The 20,347-nt window shown below is 40.1% G+C and overlaps 1 protein-coding gene across 1 annotated transcript in view; it reads right to left on the bottom strand.

Moving 5' to 3' along the window:
• The window catches only part of LOC119648424, a 133,316-nt gene extending 116,443 nt beyond the window's left edge, over positions 1–16,873 (bottom strand). The window contains exons 1-2 of the mRNA XM_038050177.1: positions 16,814–16,873; positions 16,564–16,620 (exon numbers count right to left, since the gene is read on the bottom strand). Coding sequence (XP_037906105.1) covers positions 16,564–16,620; positions 16,814–16,873 — 117 coding nt within the window. The remainder of the gene's footprint in view (positions 1–16,563; positions 16,621–16,813) is intronic.
• Positions 16,874–20,347: the final 3,474 nt, after the last annotated feature.

Here is a 20,347-nt window from a genome sequence, read left to right as displayed (position 1 = left end):
CTCTAGTTACGGCGGGAGTTGAAGTCACATTCGAAGATTTCTGGAACCCGCCAATGTCACCCTGCTGAGGGAAGAGCTCTTGGATGATTTTTATGAAGAGGTTGGGGCATGCAATCTGTGAAGATGGACGTCCCATCACAATACCATATACGCTCTCCTACGGGTTGCTGCGGGCTTTGTTGTAGGTGTGTTCCTTTTGCCCATGACGGACTAACTACCACTCTCCTAGTTATTCGGCACACTCGATGGAAAGTCGATGGAAGGGTGGCAGTTCCTTCTTTCAGCAATAGGTGGGTCTACGGCCCTTCTCTCTCCATAATTCAGAAAATTAGTTGGATTTTCTGGAAGAAGGGATTTATAGTGACAATAACAGAACAAGACGAAGGAAGAACGGAGATATGTGAACAACGGCGAAAGATCATGTTCTTCCTTTGTCCTGCTCTGTTATTGTCTGGGAAGTACATCGTTACCTGTTTGTAAAGAATATCACTTTGTTCATTTACCACAACTTGTAAAATTAACATCTGCAATTTTTTTGTGTAAATATAACCTATGAAATTAAGTTAAATATATACTTTAGTAATACAGTCCAGCTCATATATGAGTTTTTTCTCCAAGCATGCAAAACGGCATTAATGAGCCCCACAAAAGCTACTGGACCAAAGGTGCATTGTCAAGTGCTCCATGTAGTACGGAGACAAGAGAGAAATAAAAAAAACCAGATGTAATTGCAAGACGTAACTTTGTCTGACCTATGGTAGGCAGCGTGCTTGTGATGGTTGCGCCACCCCTCCAAGTTAGACACCAAGACCCATAATGACGCATGACTAGCAAAAGCCAAGAATGAAAGCGATATATATACAGTTCAAGGACTACTGACAGTGAGTAGACTGTCAACTTGGCCAGCAAAAGTGACAGTCGCACAAAGAGAGCTTTCTACAAAACGAAATGCGACTCAAGGTTGAGGTGATGCATATTCCCCAGAATTAAAGTTAATAGTGATCTGCCTTATTTTAGTTTCGAACGCTTGGGGTGAACAATTGCTTAGATGGCCAAAATTTGCTAAGAGAAAGACAACCTAAATAAATCCCTGCGCAAGGACAAATTTAAGTTATTGATGAGTCTCCAATATCCGGATAGTTTAGTGGTTTGAGCGCAAGGCTGTCGTACGTAAGGTCGCGGTTCGAATCTCTTTGGTGGCAATGGAATTTGTATCGTGATTTGACGTCGGATATCAGTCGATTCAGCTGTGAATGAATACCTGAGTCAAATCAGGGTATTAATCTCGGGCTAGCGCAATGCTGACCACATTGCCTCCTATAGGGTACTGTAATCCTGTAGTGTACCGTTACGGTCCTGAATGAAGTGCTCTAACACACTTCAAGGCCCTGATCCAATTGGATTGTTGCGCCAACGATTATTATTATTATGGGTCTCCAAGGGATTGTGACAGTGGAACTGAGAAGTCATACGAGATACCACAAGCACTTATTTCACCATGGTTACTATAGATTGCTATATTTGAGAGATACTAATAATACCCACAACAAACAATGGTAAGGTACTAGAAATTTGAAGCAGGATGTGGGAAAATGGTTTCCGCTGCGGCCCAGGGGGAGTACCGTGGTAAAGACAAAACCGGACACGTTTGCTGCATCCAGGAGGAGATCTTCTTATGAAGGGAGTGTTGCTATTCCTTGTTGGCAGTTTGCCTTCCATAAAGTGGTCTCAATACTGATTGTAACTACAAAGGATCCAGTGACATTACGACGATGGTAAGGAAGATGCGGAACGCAGAGAATATTAAGTATATATTTAAGCTCCTTGGGTCTGAGAAGCGGATAGGGAGAGATGATGACCAGGCTAAGAATTTTCTTGCGGGAGCGGATAATTTTCACCACGGTCCCAATTTCCGCTCTACCGTATTGTATTCATGCATTCATAGTTATTATAAATTTTAATTTCTCAAGTTTCTAAAAAGCAAAGGCTGAAACGCCAAATGTATCTTGGAGGGTACAGGTTTTGCTCAATGACATTTTTGCGAAAGTTTATTATTTGACTGTCACACTTGGGTGTCAATTTCTTAGTCCAAAGAAATATTTTTGACGGAAACTTCGGTGTCCTTTTCCGGGCAGATGAAGTAATCGACCTACTGGCTATGCAGTTGTTGCTGTAAACCACATTAACGTGAAAAGCAAAATAAATATGAGAATCCTACTCAAGTCAAAAGGACGGACGATACTCTAGAAAATAAAACTCTACGTGAATGGTATATGGTATATGGTAGCATAGTCATAGTTATTGAAAGATGACTGTACATGTGGAATTACCTTGAAAAACTTACCGAATTCCTTAAGATGTTGTAGGGATAAATGGAACATTGTTCACTCCAGCATTTGGAATTTCATGAGGATGGCTTTTAACCGGAAACATGCAATACCTTGCAAGGTTGAAGAATAATGGGACTAATTCATTAAAAAAAAAAGTGAAGCGATGGCGGCTTTACGGTTTCTTACCAGGGCAGAGGCAAAACGTCAGACGCTGTCCGTGGACCAGGAAATAGGGAGTAAGTTGCCTCCCATTTGGTCCGGTCCAGCATTAAGTTGATGCGGACTTAGGACCCCATCATTCCTAAATCGACTAATTCATTGTTGTTTAAAATCCGAAAGCACTGCATTCTCAAAACGAAATAAAGTGTTTTGTTACCTATTAAATTCGAAACTAAGCACGCTCGATGTCCTTTAGAAGGTTAATTCGAAACGCCAAAGAAATTGAAATGTTAAAGCAGAAAGTCCATCACTTTGATAAGTCTCGGGTCAAAGTTAAGCTGGAGTCGTATTTTCCAAAAGGAATAACTATGGACTCTGCTCGGGAATCAAAGCCATATAGAGCCGGAGACAGACATGTTTTATGTAATAATAATTTAAAACCTGAAACACCAGTTCTTCCTAACAATGGCCAAGCGAATGAGTATTCCTAGCTGCTCGAATTTATTACGAGGCATGCTTAACACACCAGTTATAACATCTTTTGTATCGACGAAACCGATAAGCCAGAGGGTAGTGTTAATAAAGATTCAATTACCATTGTAGTTTTGGTCCATCTGATTCGAAGCATAGATGGGACGATTTTAAATTTCGGTCCTTATTTGAATTTTGGCACTGAATGGAAGAAATGAAAAGTTTTGAAACAGTGCAGATTTCACTGATTTGAACCATCTGGAATGGAGGAATTATTTTTCAGGAGTTGACGAAAAAAAAGGATCGGTGAAGTCTTCTCCAGTAAATCAGATTACGTGGTCCTAGAGGAATCATTATTTTTATGAAGGTGTAGAAAGAAATTCTAGAACAGAGGTTCAGTTCAGCCTACAAAGGTTTTATCAAAGCCGAAGTATTGAGAGTCGGAACCTTCGCGGAGTATGCAAGGCCTAAAAAATTAACAAAGCTTTTCCGTTTATATAAGAACTAGCCTATATTATCTGTGCATTACCGAATCTTTCAATGGTTCATGTTTACCTTGCTTAATGGAAGCGCAATTGCCTGCCTTCACTCTCGATCCTAATTGACGAATCGTTCTTTTTTAATAGCGTATTTTGTCAGTCAGTTTTTATTTTTTATTAATAGCAATAAAGGCGCATTAAAATGACGTAGAAAATGTTTACTATTTCAATTGGTTTCGAATCTTAGAAAAAAATTGGTAAAATTTAAGAAGCCATAAAATTGTTTTTTGAGTAAAATGAGCTCTTTTCCTGTTTTTTTCGCAAATCATATAAATCAGGAAAACTATCGAGATACTTACAGAAATGTATTTTGATGGAGCCATTACTGGTTCCAAAAGCTGCGACATTGAACGCGAACGCGGTAAAAATGGCTACAAACTTCTCTATTTTGGTAACCCACATACTCAATATGGTGTTGGCATTGCCGTCTCAGAGGGTTTCCGTGATGCCATTAAAGAAGTCGAACGATTTGATGATCGGCTGATGAAGCTCACCATTATATCAGCTGATCGCACTATTCACTTCTACACCGCGTATACACCACAGACAGGCCGACCTGATGCCGAGAAAGATGCCTTCTGGCAACTTCTCGATGAAAAGACTTGTCACGTGCTTGCTGACGATGATGATGAAGGTCCGTCAAAAGAAACACCTCTACCGCAAATTTCTCGACGATAAAACGCCTGCTAATTGGTAAATTTATAAGAATGCCAACCGGGAAGCAAAGAAAGCGGTCGCTGTCACCCGAGCGAAACATTTCAAAAATCTTTACGATAAACTGGACACTCGGGATGGCAAGAGAGATCTGTATCGACTTGCTAAAAGCCGTGATGAACGCACACAGGATATCGAACACTTCTGTTGTGTTAATGACAAGAACGGTACTTTGCTTACCAACCGTCGAGCCGCAACGGATAGATGGCGAGAATACTTCGAGCAAATTTCAACTGAAGAATTTGCTCATCCTCCACTTCCACAATCATTGCCGACATTTGGAGCAGTTCCACCAGTCAGCGCAACTGAAGTCGAGGAGGCAATAAAACAAATGAAATCGGGGAAAGCAACAGGACCTGACGACATCGCATCTGGGCTCTGGAAAGCGAAGAGCTGGGATCCAACATTGTGGCTCAGTGAATTCTTTAACTGGATTATTCAGGAAAGAAGAACACCATCTGACTGGCAAGAAAGTACTACTGTTCCAATATGGAAAAAGAAAGGTAGCCCAGCAGAATGTTCAAGTTACCGTCCGATCCGATTACTTTCCCATACCATGAAGATTTTTGAACGCAATAACCGTGAATCAAGCCGGATTTGTCAAGAACTGCGGAACTACTGACACAATACACGCTGCGCGGTTACTCATGGAGAAACACCGTGAGAAGCATCGCCCTCTTTACATTGCCTTTCTGGATCTAGAGAAAGCGTTTGACCGTGTACCACACGAACTCATCTGGTATGCTTTACGACAACACTTCGTGCCAGAAGCACTCGTGCGCTGGGTTCAATTGCTCTACCACGATCCGAAAAGTAAAGTTCGAAGTATGGCGGGTGTATCAAAACCGCTTCGTGTCTCTGTTGGAGTTCATCAAGGAAGTGCCCTCTCACCACTGCTCTTTGTCCTTGTTATGGACACCGTCACACGGGATATCCAACGTCCAGCGCCCTACACACTGCTTTATGCAGATGATGTTTTCCTAGCATCTGATAGCAAAAATGATCTCGAGCAACTTGTTCAAAAATGGAATGATTGCCTCATGCAACACGGTCTCAGATTGAATTTAAACAAAACTGAATTTTTGACGACCGATCCCCATGAAACAGGCACAATCACTGTCAGCGGCAGTGATCTGCCCAGAACTGAGCGATTTAAATACCTCGGGTCAACGCTATCAGCCAATGGAGAAGTGCGTTATGAAATTGCTTCACGCATTAACGCAACCTGGATGAAGTGGCGTTCCACAACTGGTGTCCTTTGTGATCGATCTATCAACGAATGTCTCAAATCTAAAATTTACCGCAATGTCGTCCGTCCAGTCGTTCTCTATGGTTCTGAGTGTTGGCCGACCATAAAAGACAATGAACGGCGTCTTGCGGCAATGGAGACGAAGATGCTACGTTGGATTAGTGGCGTGGAAAAGTTGCGAGAGAGGCGCCTTCGGTGGTATGGTCACGCAATTCGTGCAAACGAGAATTCACTTGCAAAGATTGGTCTGAACATCGAAGTCGATGGTAAACGACCAAAAGGCAGACTTAAGTAACGGTGGCTTGATACGCTGGATGGGGATTTGAAAGCCTCGAGATTGCACCCAGATCAGGCATTCGATAGAGCCAAATGGCGAAGCCGATCACGACGAGCCGACCCCGCTTGTGAACGGGACAAAGGCTGAAGAAAAAGAAGAAGATGGTCCGAGGAACTTTTGGGCATATGTATATACTCAGGTTTAGCTTCTCAATAGATAACATATTAACTTTCTTCATATATAATCATTATAATTATAAATTTACAATTTACAATGAGTAAGTGAAAGAGGAAAGCATGATGATGGAGTTGACTTAACTTAATTTTAGTAGATATCGATGTGAAGAGTATTTTTTTTATTTGATTTTTTTTCAAATTTTTCGTTTGGGTAGTTTCTGAGAATGGGTCCTTTGAAGGAATCATCACTACCTTGGTGTAATTACTTTAAATAATAAAAACTTGTTTCTCCTATTCATATTTTGCAAACTTGTTAGCACTGATGAAGAGGACAAGTGGTTCTCGAAATATCGCTATTTGCAAAATATAAACCAACACTAGCGAATAGGAAGAACAAGTTTTCATTATTTCGAATCCTCACTTTCGACTCCCCGCCTTTTCAAGCAATGTCACAACAAAACATTTGATACCCAACATGGATATATTCGACAAAAAAATAGACACCCCCCTTTTGCAAATATGAGGACTCCTCCCCCCTTAATCTCAACGTAGAAAAATGTAACTCAGTGCACATCTCGGCGTTCACACTTTCCACATTTTCACCAAATTTCGTGTCAATCGATAAAGCTGTTTCTGAGAAAAGTGCGTGTGACAGACAGACAGACAGACAGATATTGAACCGATTTTAATAAGGCTTTGTTTTGCAAACAGAACCTTGAAAAAATTAAAAAGAAAAGGGTTATAAAATTGTAGAAAGCAAACTTGTTCCCTCTAATTGTACCCACTCATAAAACAAAACAAGTCGGGAACCGGAAGCTAGATGCTTCAGGTATGAAAGGTTTTGTGTATTTTTTTTATAAAAACATTTCAGTGGACATTTGTTCCATTAGTAGCAAGCACATAATATATGCATGAGAAAATATCCACTTTCGCGTTATATTGACATTCACAGCCTTAAATTTGCACAGAAACAAAACCTTTAACTATGATAACTTTGTTAGTAATTTTCATCATTTTCATCAAACTTGGTAGGATCATGTTATATATTAAACCCTACAGTGCTTTCATTCATAGGATTCATCATTCATAGGATGAGCTTATGGGGATTTTATAGTCAAGTACAAAAAAATGTTGAAATATACTATTATTAACTTTATTTGGGCTGATATCCGTATGGAGGCTATTTCGGAGCTTAGGTACCGTATAGTGGCAGCCTCTCGACTTTTTTCAGATTTGGTTGGGTATTTTCTAAGAATGGGTCTGTTAAACAAACGCTCACTTTTCACCCCCCACGCTCCCCACGGTTCAATCAATGCCAAAACTAAGACCAACTTCGGAAATCGAAACCTCTCAAGCATAGTCACATGGGGTATGTGACTATACTTGGTGAAAAAAAATGTACACCCTACTTTTGCATGCAATTCGACGTAGGATGATGTAACTCACTGCATGCGTGAGCGTTAACAGTTCCCACCTTTCCACCAAATTCGGTGTCAATGGCTATAACCGTTTCCGAGAAAAATGCGTGTGACACACAAACAGACGGACAGACAGACAGATAGACGATTTTAACAAAATTTAAAAATGAGAATCCCGATAATCTTGGAGCACAAATATTATGTCTTGTCTGAGAATCCTTAAAGCGCCATTAAAGAAACTAAGGGCAACTGGGACGCTTAGTTTGCTCATTTCGTTCAGCACCATTCCCAAAGAATTCACTCTTATCTTGGAGACAGTATTAAATTTCTAAACAAGCGTTCCACCAACCGTAAGAACCCATGTCTCTCATTATCAGGGATCCTCACAGGGAAATCCTAAGATTATCCTTTTAAAGTAGCCTTTGGTTTCTTTCGATTCTAGTAAAGTTTAAGTGGAGGTTGTGTATTGGTACTTTCAAGTTTGCTCAGGAGGTTAATTAAGTTAAGTCAGAATTTCACCAAGGACCAAGAGCATTTTTTTATTTAATTCAAATGTACAATAAACAAACAAATTCCCCGAAGAAAAAATATTGAAGAGAAGGAGAGAAAAATAAAATAATTACAGTGCGGAATCTATCTTTCTGTGAACATATATATAAAATGATGAAGACAAAGAGGCAAGCTGCAAGATATTGTATTCTCGTAGCATTCTTGGCCCAGGAGGGTAAAATTATTATAACATTAGAGCTTCGTGAAAAGCACTTCGAAAACCTTAGCATTGCGGATGCAAAACGAAAAATCTCTGTGGCATGTGTTTGAAAAGTACGGATGCATCAGCCAGAAATCTGCGCTGTTAAAGAGATGACATATTGGGAAATAGTAGCAAGTCAATGTAAGACGAATAGATAAGGCTCTTCATCAAATGCAGAAAGCAAGTAAACTTCTTGATTCAATTATGCAATTGACAGCTGCAAAAATGGTAAGGGTACTACTAAAGCATACTCAAGAATACTGCGACGAAGGAGTTATACAGAATAATTGATGAATGAATTCGCTTGAACTGGTAAGACGAACGAAGGACAGGGCTAGCCAATCTTTAACTGCTGCTGTGCATGTCAATCTAGTGAAGATTAAGCCGAAGTGTGCTGTCAAATGTCACGGCCAGATCCTCATGGGAGATCTTCTCAACTGAAAGAGGCTATCCAACCAAATAATAAACAAAGGGCGGGGGATGAGATTTCGGGGAAGAAAATAACGCGAATTATTTACTAACATTATCCGCAAACTTATTCTGTACACGCCGACAAGGCAGAGTGTGGAGGTTTGTCCGTTCTGCAAGCGAGCCAATAATAGAAAATAAAACAAAAATTAAGGGCACACAAACAAGTATGGAACACCAGTAAGAAAGAAGAAAAAGAAGAAATGGTTCAAAGATGGACCCATGGAAGATTCCAGAGCAGGAGAAGAAAGAAGTTGAGATGCAACCGTTGAAAGGGACCCAACTCACTCTACCGCATAAGAAAGACCGCAACCGGGAGAGTACAGGGTTTTAATTGCTGGAATTGTTTATCCCTACGTTAATTGTTAAAAAGTCATTTTTGTTGGGTACGCACGCAGATGACAAAGTTTGGCCAAAGGGGGTATTCCTTACTCTCAAGCCGCTAAAGATCTTTTCCTACAATTATGACCCAACCTATTTCTTCTTTTTCTTCCAAAGCCTTTCAATATTTTGTTGAAACTGAATGAGCAGCGACAATTCACTACTATCAAATTTATTATTACCGCGCCATGGTTGAGGGGGTAGAGCGTCAGCCTCTTAATCTCTTTGCTCCGGGCTCAAATCCTGGTCGTCATTTCTTCTATATTCGTCTCGCTGCTATGATGTTATCACTTGCGCAGTATGCCGTATACTTCATAAAGTAGTGAACAAGAAATGCTTACTAAACTTATTATGAATTTATTTAATTTTAATTTCGTTATAATTTTGCGTACTTAATCACACACGCCCACTGTCTAAGTGTGGTTCTCTGGAAGCAGTCTTCTATTGCATTTCAGAGACTCATTTAAAGAGTAAGCATTATGTCAACCTAACTAGATAAACTACTACCTGAAATGACTCCAATACCGACGCTAACCTTTTAGGTAGGAAAGACTATGATTTGGAGGAGGTCGAGAACCTGCACAATTGTTACATTGTTGCGGAAACAGTTAAAACTACGGATAAAAGACAGATTGAGATAATTTCGGTTTTTATCAAATGTAGATCCTTACCTGAGTAAATGGGTTATGGCTTGAAAGTTTTGAAAATTTCCAGTTAAAACCCAAATACCTCTTTTTTGCGGGCGACTCAACTAGAGACGGGGGCGATAAGATAAGTTAATCAGAATTAAAAAAGCCTATTTAAGTGGATCCACGAATATTAAGCGCGAACCTACTTTGAAATCGTCTTATTGGATTCACGAAGAAAATCCAAGTCAATTTATCAATAGCTACTTGCTGCTATCTGATAAAACCAGACAATGCTTCGAGGTGAAATCATGCAAGGCGCTACCAGGTATGTTCGACCGCTTTGCAATTGAACATAAAATATCCTCATCTTGCCAGCTGTAAGAGCAAATAATGACTACAATAAGATCTTTCGCCTGTACTATCTGGGACAAGTACAGAAATTAGCACAATAGCTGATTTTGGAAAAATTGGTACCACATTCTAGCTCATCGGACAAAGAAATTTAGGAAGCTATTATTCTTGCGTGTATAATCGGTGGCCAAGATTCTACACGCAGGAAAAGTTCTGAAGGCGAGGTTTGACACTGAAATTGTATGGGGAATTTCCATAATAACGAAAGTAAACCCAATGCTGATTATAAAATATTACTCTCCTGAGTAAATTGTCTGAGTATAATAATCCGAGAGATTGAGAAATTCCATAACAAAGAACTTACTCATAAAGTAGTAGTTTGACAACATAAATATGTTAGGTTAACTAACAAGCACAGCAGCAATTCATTTTCAACATACAGCAGCGAACACCAACTGGTGTGATGCGAGAAGAGTGCAAGTCCTTGTGGAATTCTGTGAGCAGCAGTTCAATGCACCTAATCGAAATAACAATATAATAATCGTCCACGCAACAATCCATCTTGAAGGGTGTTAGAGCACTTCATTCAAAATCGTATCGGTACACTACAATGCATTGTAGGAGGCAATGCGATAAGCATTGCACTTGCCCGAGATTATTACCCTGACTTGATTCAAACACTCATTCACAGCTGAGTCGCCTGATATCCGACGTCAAATCACGATACAAATCCCACTGCTACCAGTAAAATTTTGAACCGCGACCTTCCGTACGACAGTTTTGTGCTCTCACCACTCAGCTATCCGAACTCTCATCGAAATAAGCCAGCGATTATTGGAACGACAAGAATTATATTTCTGCAAACTACCCTAGACTCACCGCCTTCTCTCCAAGCAATGCTTCAGCTAAACCCGAGGATTGGAACATCTTTTTAAGCTTATTAAAACTTACAGCCTTTGCTAGAAATCAAATGGTTTGAAGCCAGTTGGCGCTGAAGACTCCTACCTTCGTCACCAGCAACCTTCCAGCAACTTCAATAAAGTTTCTTCTTGCATTCCTTATTAGTTCTATAAGCACTAGCAATTTTCCACTCTGCCTCGAAAGTAGAAAAAATAATTGCCATTAGGAAACCTATCTCTCACGCACCGAAATCTCTAGGCCCACCTTTCTGTTATCAAACTTAGGATAACTTTTTGAGACAGGTTGCATAATCAGATTGGTCCAGCACTGTGACCTTAAATATATTATTTTTAAATACCAGTTTGGATTCTGGGTTAAGTATAGAATACGGTACTTTCTTAGCTAACTCTGCTATGTTATGTGAACATCGTACTAATTCTAAGCCCAGGTGAAGGAGAAGGTTTTGAGGCAACGTATTACTTACAATCCTCAATAAAGGAACCAGTAATCGGGGAAAATCAGGATAAAGTAGCGGTGGACGCCCATTTACGCCATACTACATCCTGCCTGATGACACCGCTCCGTCAAGGGGTTCAATTGACCTGCTCCTCCAGGTTGGAGGTTCGTAGCAATAATAATTCAACCCGTCATCGTCCAAAAAACAAACATAAAGTACAGAGATAGGATGAACAGCCTCGAAGAGTATTAATAGCACAGGAACGACCGCGTAGACGAATAAATGACTACGTTTTTGGATTCTAGAATGTTAGATCGCAAAGCAAATCCGGTACTGTCAAAGATGTATTTCAGCAGGCCAGCAAGTACAAGGTCAGGGTTTTAGCAGTCCAAGAAATAAATTGGAACTATTGCGAGATAATAGACATGAAGTCGCACACATTTTTGAAAAGTGGGAAGTTATCAGGAAAACGTAAGTTTACAGTCGCTGAACAGGAAATTTGAAGCGAATGTTATCGACTTTAAAGCTAAGCACTAGGGATTGTGTACATTTCGCCTCAAAGCAAAATTTTTTAATATACGGTTTGTCAACACCTAAACACCTGGCCATGTAGCAATCTTACGATAGCCTAGACGGACTTTATGAATTATTGCCTCCGATGACGTCCAAATTTTGCTCGACGATCTCAGTACCATATTGAACGACCGGAAGGCACAGTTTTCATGATAAATAAAATAACAACGGGCAGCGCCTCATTGACTTAGCAAGTAGCAGAAATTTAATTACAAAATCGACGCACATTCTCAAAAGGACATGGGTGTCCCCAGATGACATTACCTTCAATCAGATAGTTCTTATCACTATAAGGTAGTAACCCAACATCGTCAAATCATATTCAGGAGGAAACTATGATTCCGACGGTAAAAAGTATCTACAGCTGCCGAACTTTTAAGACCTGCGGAATAAAAAAAACACAAACACAAATATAAAGCAAAATTGGAAGAACAATTAGGTCCTATTCTGCCGAATCTCATGGAAAAATCTGTAGATGATACCTATTATGATGCAAAACACGCTATAAAAGAAACAGCAGAAAAACTGTTTGAATATGAATCCCCGTGCGGGAGAAATGATTGGTTTGACAATGAATACCAGGAAGCACTTGACAAGAAAAACGAACCACTCAGGCAAAGTATAGAACGAAACGAAAATATGAAAAGCTAATAAAATATTAAGGCAAAACAAGTGAAAACGTTTTGACGACGAATTGAAGAAAATTGACGACAACATCGTGGGCTTGAGGCGTGGATATAAATCCGAAACCTTACATTGTAAAAAAAAATAAAAAAACTCATCAGAGACGAACGTGAATCACCCAAGATATGGCTGTCATTTCAAAAAATTCACCAGAAATCGCAGTTGTGGTCGAGCATAATGGGAACATAGAGTTAGCAATCAAGTGTCAAAAAATGAACAAAACGCTGGGCATAGATGGCATCCCCGCTGAACTCAGCAAATCAGGCAACCCATGGATCATGAAAGCTACCTATAATTTAGTCCTCCCCATGTGGAATCACGAACAGATCACGCAAGAGTGGTCAAAAAGTGCGATATGTCCTACCTACAAAAAAGATGAGAAGTTGTCACGTCACAATTGCGTCCTAAAAAACCTTGACTTCACAAAAATTATAGAGAGCATTGGTAAATGCCAAGGAGTTTTTTGGACTAAAAGATCGACCATTGATCAGGTATTTAGGGTCAAACAGGTGCTAGAAAAATGGGAACACAACATCGATGTTCATTAAATTTTCGTGGAATTCAAGCAGGCTAATGGCAGTACTGACCGAAATGTACCTTACAAAGTAACGCCCGACTTGGGAATACGAGTAAAACTTTGAAGCGTTCGTATTTTTAAGGAATTGTGGGGTCCTAAGTCCGCATCCACTTGATTCCGGACCGGACTAAATGGAAAGCAACTTACTCACTCTTTTTTTGGCCCACGGATGCCTTATTTAGGGCTTAGCATCCAAACTTTAAAAATATTAGGCGATGACGGCTATATGGTTTCTTACCATGTCAGAGGCAATTCTTAAAAAATATGTTCAGCTCTGGTCAAGTCCAAATTATGGGCGGATTTACGTTCAATATAATTTGTAGTCATGCTGTGTTCTGTGAATTATATAAATATACCCCCGCCGTGGTAAGAAACTGTAAAGGCGTCATCGCCTAATATTTTTAAAGCTTTGCCAGAAAGACAATTCCAAACAACAGCGCAGGTCAGAATCAATAATAGCCTGACAGATGCCTTTGAGAAAAACGTCGAATTAAAACAAGGAGATGAGCTGGCACTTTTATTGTTCAATCTGGCACTAGAGGAGATTATACAAAAGCTGCCTACAGACAAAAAAGGTGTATTGCTCTCTAAGTCCTGTCTAATCGACGCATATGCGAACGATATAAACAGCGCCATCTTTAACATCAGGAAAGGAGATTTTTAAAAGCCTCCGGAAAACAGCAAACTAAGTTGATCTATTAAATAACGAAAATTATAATGTAAACAAAAAAATGGCACCTACCAGAAAAAGATAATTAGGCGTTAAACTGACGAAAAGTGGACATGAAATTTACGAAATAAAACAATGAATTCAGCTCGCAAACAGAGTCTTAAACTCGGGTCCATACACAGAAAAGTAAAAATACAAAACGGTAATAAAACTTGTGCTATGCTACAGGTATGAAACATAGACTCTAACCCAAACTTCTGAAAAACTGGACCAAAACACCTTCGAGAGCAGGGTCCTAAGAAGAATAATAGGAGCTAAACGAAAGGACGACCAACGGCGAACCTCATACAACCATGAGTTCTACCAAATATTCAAGGACCTGAAAGTCTCCAATTTAATAAAACTCCGGAAGATGCAACGAGCTGCTCACATTTAGTCTGCGTATGGGTGACATTCGGATACCTAAAAAGGTATTCGAAGTTACAGCAGAAAGACGAAGTTCGGTTGGAAAACGCCAAAAGGGCTCGGTAGATTCTGTTCACCAAGACAGCGCATCACTGTTCGTATTTCAAAATTAAAGGATGTTATCAATAGGTCGAGATGGTTGGGGAAGGATATCCTCAAGTTTAAGGCCAGAAATGGGCTGCAAAGCCTTAGCGACGACTACGCCGCTAGCTAACTCCTCGATATCGTAAGCACCGGGCTCACGATTAGCAACAAAACAACGGTAGCATGTGCATTAGATTTAAAAAAAGGCATTCGACCCTATATCAATAAATTACTAGTTTCCTATCCCGATGGTTATACTGATAAGTTTCTTTGAAAACAGGCGCTTCTTGTTAGTGTGGAGAATTAAAATTCCGATATATTGCCAGCAACTTAGGAGGTACCGCAAGGATTTCTTTGCGGTCCAACCATATATAATGAACGGGAAAATATTATACACAGCTAACATCTCGAGCTCTGGCTTTGGCGCCGAGCTGATCCTCTTTGCCCATTAGACGCTTTTCTTCTCCTCAAAACTCAATCCACAAATGCAGCAGGAGCGATTGGAAAATAATTCGTGTCTTTGAAAATGCCATCACATCTGGAGTATCAAAATTAACGAGTATATCTACCTCGTTAAAACATTAGAAACTCAAATCGGTACTTTTTGATGAAAATCTGGACACTTGGCTTCTAGCTCCATCCAAAAGAAAACTAGTAACTTCAAACTCGAAGTCTGGGACTCCAGAGGGAGGTAATAAAAATCGGTCAAATATATTCCTAGGAGTTAAACTAAATGAAATCCTAGAGTGCCATCTTCATCTTGAGCGGTGCGACGAGTAGCATCTACTATCTTCTTCGAATGAAAGTAGGTCTTAGCACCAAAACCAAACTGATTCTCTATAAGTCGCATATATTGCCAATTCTATATAAAGGAATTCCTACGTGGGTTACAAGCCTATGGAAATGTCTACTGCATTTGAACTTTGGATCTTAAGATATTGTAATTGTATTCTTACAATTGGGAGACAATAAGTGCCTTTAAACTTTGTGTGCCTTTATTAGACGGTCATACTAGCAGGGTAATAAAACAGTTAAGCTTCAGCTTTAAGATCTGGGAATTAGTGGATTTCACCTGATACCTACATAAACTCAATGAGCTGGAAAAATAAATTGTGTCCTTTTGACAAGTTTACAATTGATGGGCATGAATTACAAACATAACTTGTACAGTTAATGGTAAAACTTCCATACCAAAAACGTGAATAAGTCATCAATTCAGAAACTCCTAAACAAATCAACTCGACAGCAACCAACAAACGAACGGAAAAGGACGACGACGAAGCACCCAAACAGCAAAATTAATAGTTAAACAAAAACGTAACGCTTCATTTCACATACACTCCTCCGCATTTCCTTTCGGCTGTAAATATAAACTGCCCGAATATCAAGGCTTTTCGGTATGACGTGACGCTTAAATAGGCATACGTGTTGGGCAGAAGTAGTCCTTAGAGCAAGTTCAACAAACCTCTTAAAAGGTGATTACCCTAGTTTTCTTTCCTCATCGTTGCTTTCACTTTCCTCTCAGAATCAAACAGACGCTTCGATGCTTTTAAACAGCCTTCTTCGTTCTGTTTAACATTTCCCTTTTTCCGTCTTGGAGCCAACTGCCAAGGATCTGGTTTTCTTCAAGTCCGCATATAGGACACCACACTGAAGTATAGTGTAAATAGTATTGGAAAAATGATCTAAATGCATGGCACATCTGGGACGATAACCGCCGGAAATCCAGATGAAAAACCTTTACCAGCATGATGATACCTAGTCCTGCCAAACAGGAGGAGAGAGAGTATCATCGCTTCAACTAAGAATGTCGTCGACGACAAGTGAATTTAAGTAGGATGTCTATGAAGGACCCTTCAAAGTATAATGCGGCGACAGTCGTAAAATGGATAAGAGAATGAAAACAGTGTCAAAGTAGTGGAAGGAAGGTTTGGAAAGGTTTAATGGCGACAGCGAGCGTGACGATTTTATGATGTCTGTAGGTCAAGGATTACACGAAGTGTTAATGGAACCTTGGTAGATTGTATTTGCGATTAGAAGAAACTTTGAGCAACAACTTTGCGCTATTTGCCGGAGCTAAATTATTTCAAAACATAAGGATTTATCGAGGAAACCGTGGTGAGTTACTGAGCTAACATCTACAGAGCGGGCTGCTCTGTTTGCCGAAAACAATAACAAACTTCGTGAATTACTTTGGTTTGCACATATACAAAAGTGAATGTTTCAAAGTTGGTAATTACCCTGTGGATAAGTGTCGCCAGGAAAGTTTGGAACTTCCGCAATAAAAGGCGCAAATTCTAGCGGGTGCGGGCTTCAAGGAGTTCGGTACTTCTTCTAATTATGCTGTGCTGGTTTGGATTCACTTAACTTTTGTGTGGGATTCAAAAGTCGTTCACCAAATAGATGCTTTATCACTTTGGGGTACTTTTGTGTAGTCGCGTGTAAGACACCACCCCGCGTAAAACAAACTGGAGTTTATTGCACGCTCACCTTGTCGTCGCCCTCACAGATTTCGTGTTCTCTTACTAAAATATTTTTGTCCAGGAACATATTTTACGTTTAGTGCACAATAAAAAGGAAAGCTCCTTTGTGTTATAAATTTGATAATGTCATTAACATAATTACGTTGTCGCTATTTTATCTCGCCACGTCCGCCCCTATCGTTCACACCATCATCGTCACGACTGTGGGAAATATTAAAACGTGCTTTAGAATATTTTCATCGTTCGTTCTAATCACTTTCACCCTCACAACAATTACTTATCACTTTCTTTCACTTATTTCTTGACTCCGCTGCCGACGTGCCGGGGAGAGCCACTTACAGGATGTATTTTACTCTTAATCGCCTGTTATCAACGCACATAGTGTAATTTACTACCGGATAGGCTTAGTCAGGCTTTGCGTGTCTAACGTTCCATTTTGGGACTATCGTAAAAAAATATTATCGTAACCACAGACAGTTTTACCACTGGCATAAGCCAGGAGTGGAAATTCATATCAGAACTACTGAACAGGCGAAAAAATGGTCACAAATCCACGATTAAATCACAGAGCTCACTGAAGGGGTTATTCAACTTTCTCGGAGGATGGCGGAAAGTGGCACGCGGAGGATCCCAGATAATTTATGCTCAATTTCTAGGAGGCAAAGTTGTGAACGGGAACTAGCACATCTTGGGATTTTAAGTTCGGTATTTTGTTTTAATATACTCCGACCGGCAACTTCAGCTGTCATAATAAATCATTTCAAGCGACCCACGACCGAAAAGGACGATTAAAACCTTCAAGTCCCTTCTGCACGGATTCACTTTGCCTGGACCACGGGATACACCTATCACATCTCGTCGCTTAAATGCTGCATGGACTTTAATAATTCGAATACACCTGTTCGATAGGGATGCTCTCGGAAAACATCCTCCGGCTGAAATGGTATTTTCCGTAAAGCGTCCTTCGTTGGCAAACGCCGATTTTCAACTGCTCAGAATTTACTCAATTTTCATGATAATAATTTGACATCAGACAGAGGCTGTATGTACGAACTGGATACGGCATTTTCCCATCTAAGAAAACGTACCACGCTGGAAAAGCTTTCGACATGTGCGACATGCGTATTCACATTTGCAAGAATAAGTTATCGTACAAGACACAGTTCTCCCGCAAAAGTAGGGCCTTCAAGGCAGAATGCAATACAAGCAATGATCTATCTACAGGAATGAAAAAAATCTTTCTGGATACAATTTTGTATGCAGTTTAGTTTGATTTATACCGTTTAAATCTTTAATTTCATAAAATAACCGAATCTAGAATATAATATACTCAAATGTATCGACCAGATTCTGATGGAATCTAGCTAAACTTGGTCAATAACACCCACCCAAGAAATGACAAGAAGAGAGAGAAAGTGAGACTGGAATGACTGCCTACTGAATTATCCTATTGATCTACCAAAATGAAATCAAAAATCATCACAAGGAAGCGACCAGTCATCAGGTTTACTTCTTAGGGTGGAAACACAGGCACATCGTCACTATTTGTTAATATTTAGCCGAAGTCTACCTTCGCCTGCTCCGATATACCGAATCAGAATAATCATATTTATCAATATTTTCATGAATCACTTCTTTCTCTACCAGATTGTTAGGGGCCTTACAGATCTCACCAGATCAATATGTGCAGACTACTCACTTGCATCACCAGTGGACCTCGATAAATATACAGCAATTTTCTAAATTTTTTTGACGGAGAGTTCGCTAAGTTTCATGATACAAAGTTCGATGGCCATCCTTTTCAATATCGTCAGTAAATGGGCAATCTTAACAAACCTACAGGTTGACCAAGTACTTCAATCGCCATACATCCGCGAAAAAGTCGTTTATTTTCATCAGCTTTTTACGGAAAGTGGAGATAACTAAGCAATATAGTCAGCAATAAGCTCCTTTATGATAGGATCCACTCACTGCCACATTGCATTCTTAAACTATCTTTCATTGCGAACCGTCTTATCCTCCGTATGAAACAGGCCAAATCAGCCAGATTATGTACCGTAAAGAAAATATTAAAGGAGTTCGAATAATAATATCGGTTTTTGCAACAGCAGCATAACCATATTAACCATCTGGTGATCAGCCAATTACCTCATACATGAGTGACAAATGTAATTGTTCATCAAAGCTTCCTTTACCCTCAGGCAGGACACAATGGAAGAACAATTAGATGGAGGACCACGTCACATGACGAACCGATCTCAGCGGGTATGATGCCAGTCGACATTTTGACGAGAGAAATGAGTATTCCGTCCAGAAGGACGTATGGAGGAGCACACAAAACGCAAGAATGCGGCAAGGTCGGAGTCATCTGATCTATGGCAATGCAGATGGGATGAATCTTCGAAAGGCCGCTGGATGCACAGGCTCATTTCCAACATTTGGGTATAGCTTGAACAAAAGCACGAAGAAATATAATATAATACAAAACACTGCCTGCTGCAGCACCGTATCTGCACCGCTTTGGACTGGGCGATTTGTCGAATTGCCCTGAGTGGAGTTTCACTGTCCAAGATTTGCAATGAAGAGAAGGAATCTGCACCGTGGTCATTTATATACCGTTCTTCTCTTTTAGTGATTACGACAGAATATGTCTTCCCAAAGACGAATCGAATCATTCCATTTAATCGGACGGCATCAGAGCTACCTTATATTTCGCAAGTCGGACGCATGACTGTATGATTGACCGCCTTCCCACACGTTAAAGGTATCGAGTCTATATGGTTGTTGCACCAGCTGAACTTCCCCCATCTGACGTTCCTAGTGAAGATAGATAGTGCAGCCTTTCTAGCGTTCATCACCATCGCTGTGGATTTCATACAGAGTTGCATTCAAGTGTTCACATACTCTGTCCACAAACTTGCCGATAATTCTAATGGTTAGATAGTCCTCTGGAGGCTATGGCCAGATGTCCACTAGGAGCCATAACGGAGGAGAGAGAACCCCTCTCTTTGGGCAACCCCTAAGACATCCTGCCTCAATAGACGTCAGTCCGACAAACATGTGAATCTTTCTCCATCTCTCCATCTTTCCGCATTACAAATTGCCGCGAATGATGCATAATTGAAGACAACTTTGATCCCATGAATGTGCGTAAAAAACTAAGCCGTAAGGTACCAATAGCATCACATCCTAGTCGGTTAAATATAGAAGCATACAACTAGATCCAGCAGTTCACCAATCTACGCTCAAGGTGTGGAACAGCGAGACAATCTCTGGCAACAACGCATCAGTAATTATAGAGGTATGACGTTATTTGAAAGATACTCCCCTCGCTCTTGCTAGGTTGGATAGCCATATATGCCCAGAACATAATTGACCTATGCCAAAGAGGCTTTACTCCAGGCAAATCATCAACATATCGAATTTTCCCCATGATAAAAAAAATTTGAGTATGGCGATATGTGGCACCATCTTGTCATCCACCTGTACATGTCCAAGAGGCAAATATATATTATCGGCATCCAGACAAAAGTAATAAGAC

This window comes from Hermetia illucens, chromosome 2 (assembly GCF_905115235.1).
Source record: "Hermetia illucens chromosome 2, iHerIll2.2.curated.20191125, whole genome shotgun sequence".
In the NCBI taxonomy this organism is placed as follows: Eukaryota; Metazoa; Arthropoda; class Insecta; order Diptera; family Stratiomyidae; genus Hermetia; species Hermetia illucens.
This window is presented reverse-complemented; position numbering and strand designations above follow the sequence as displayed.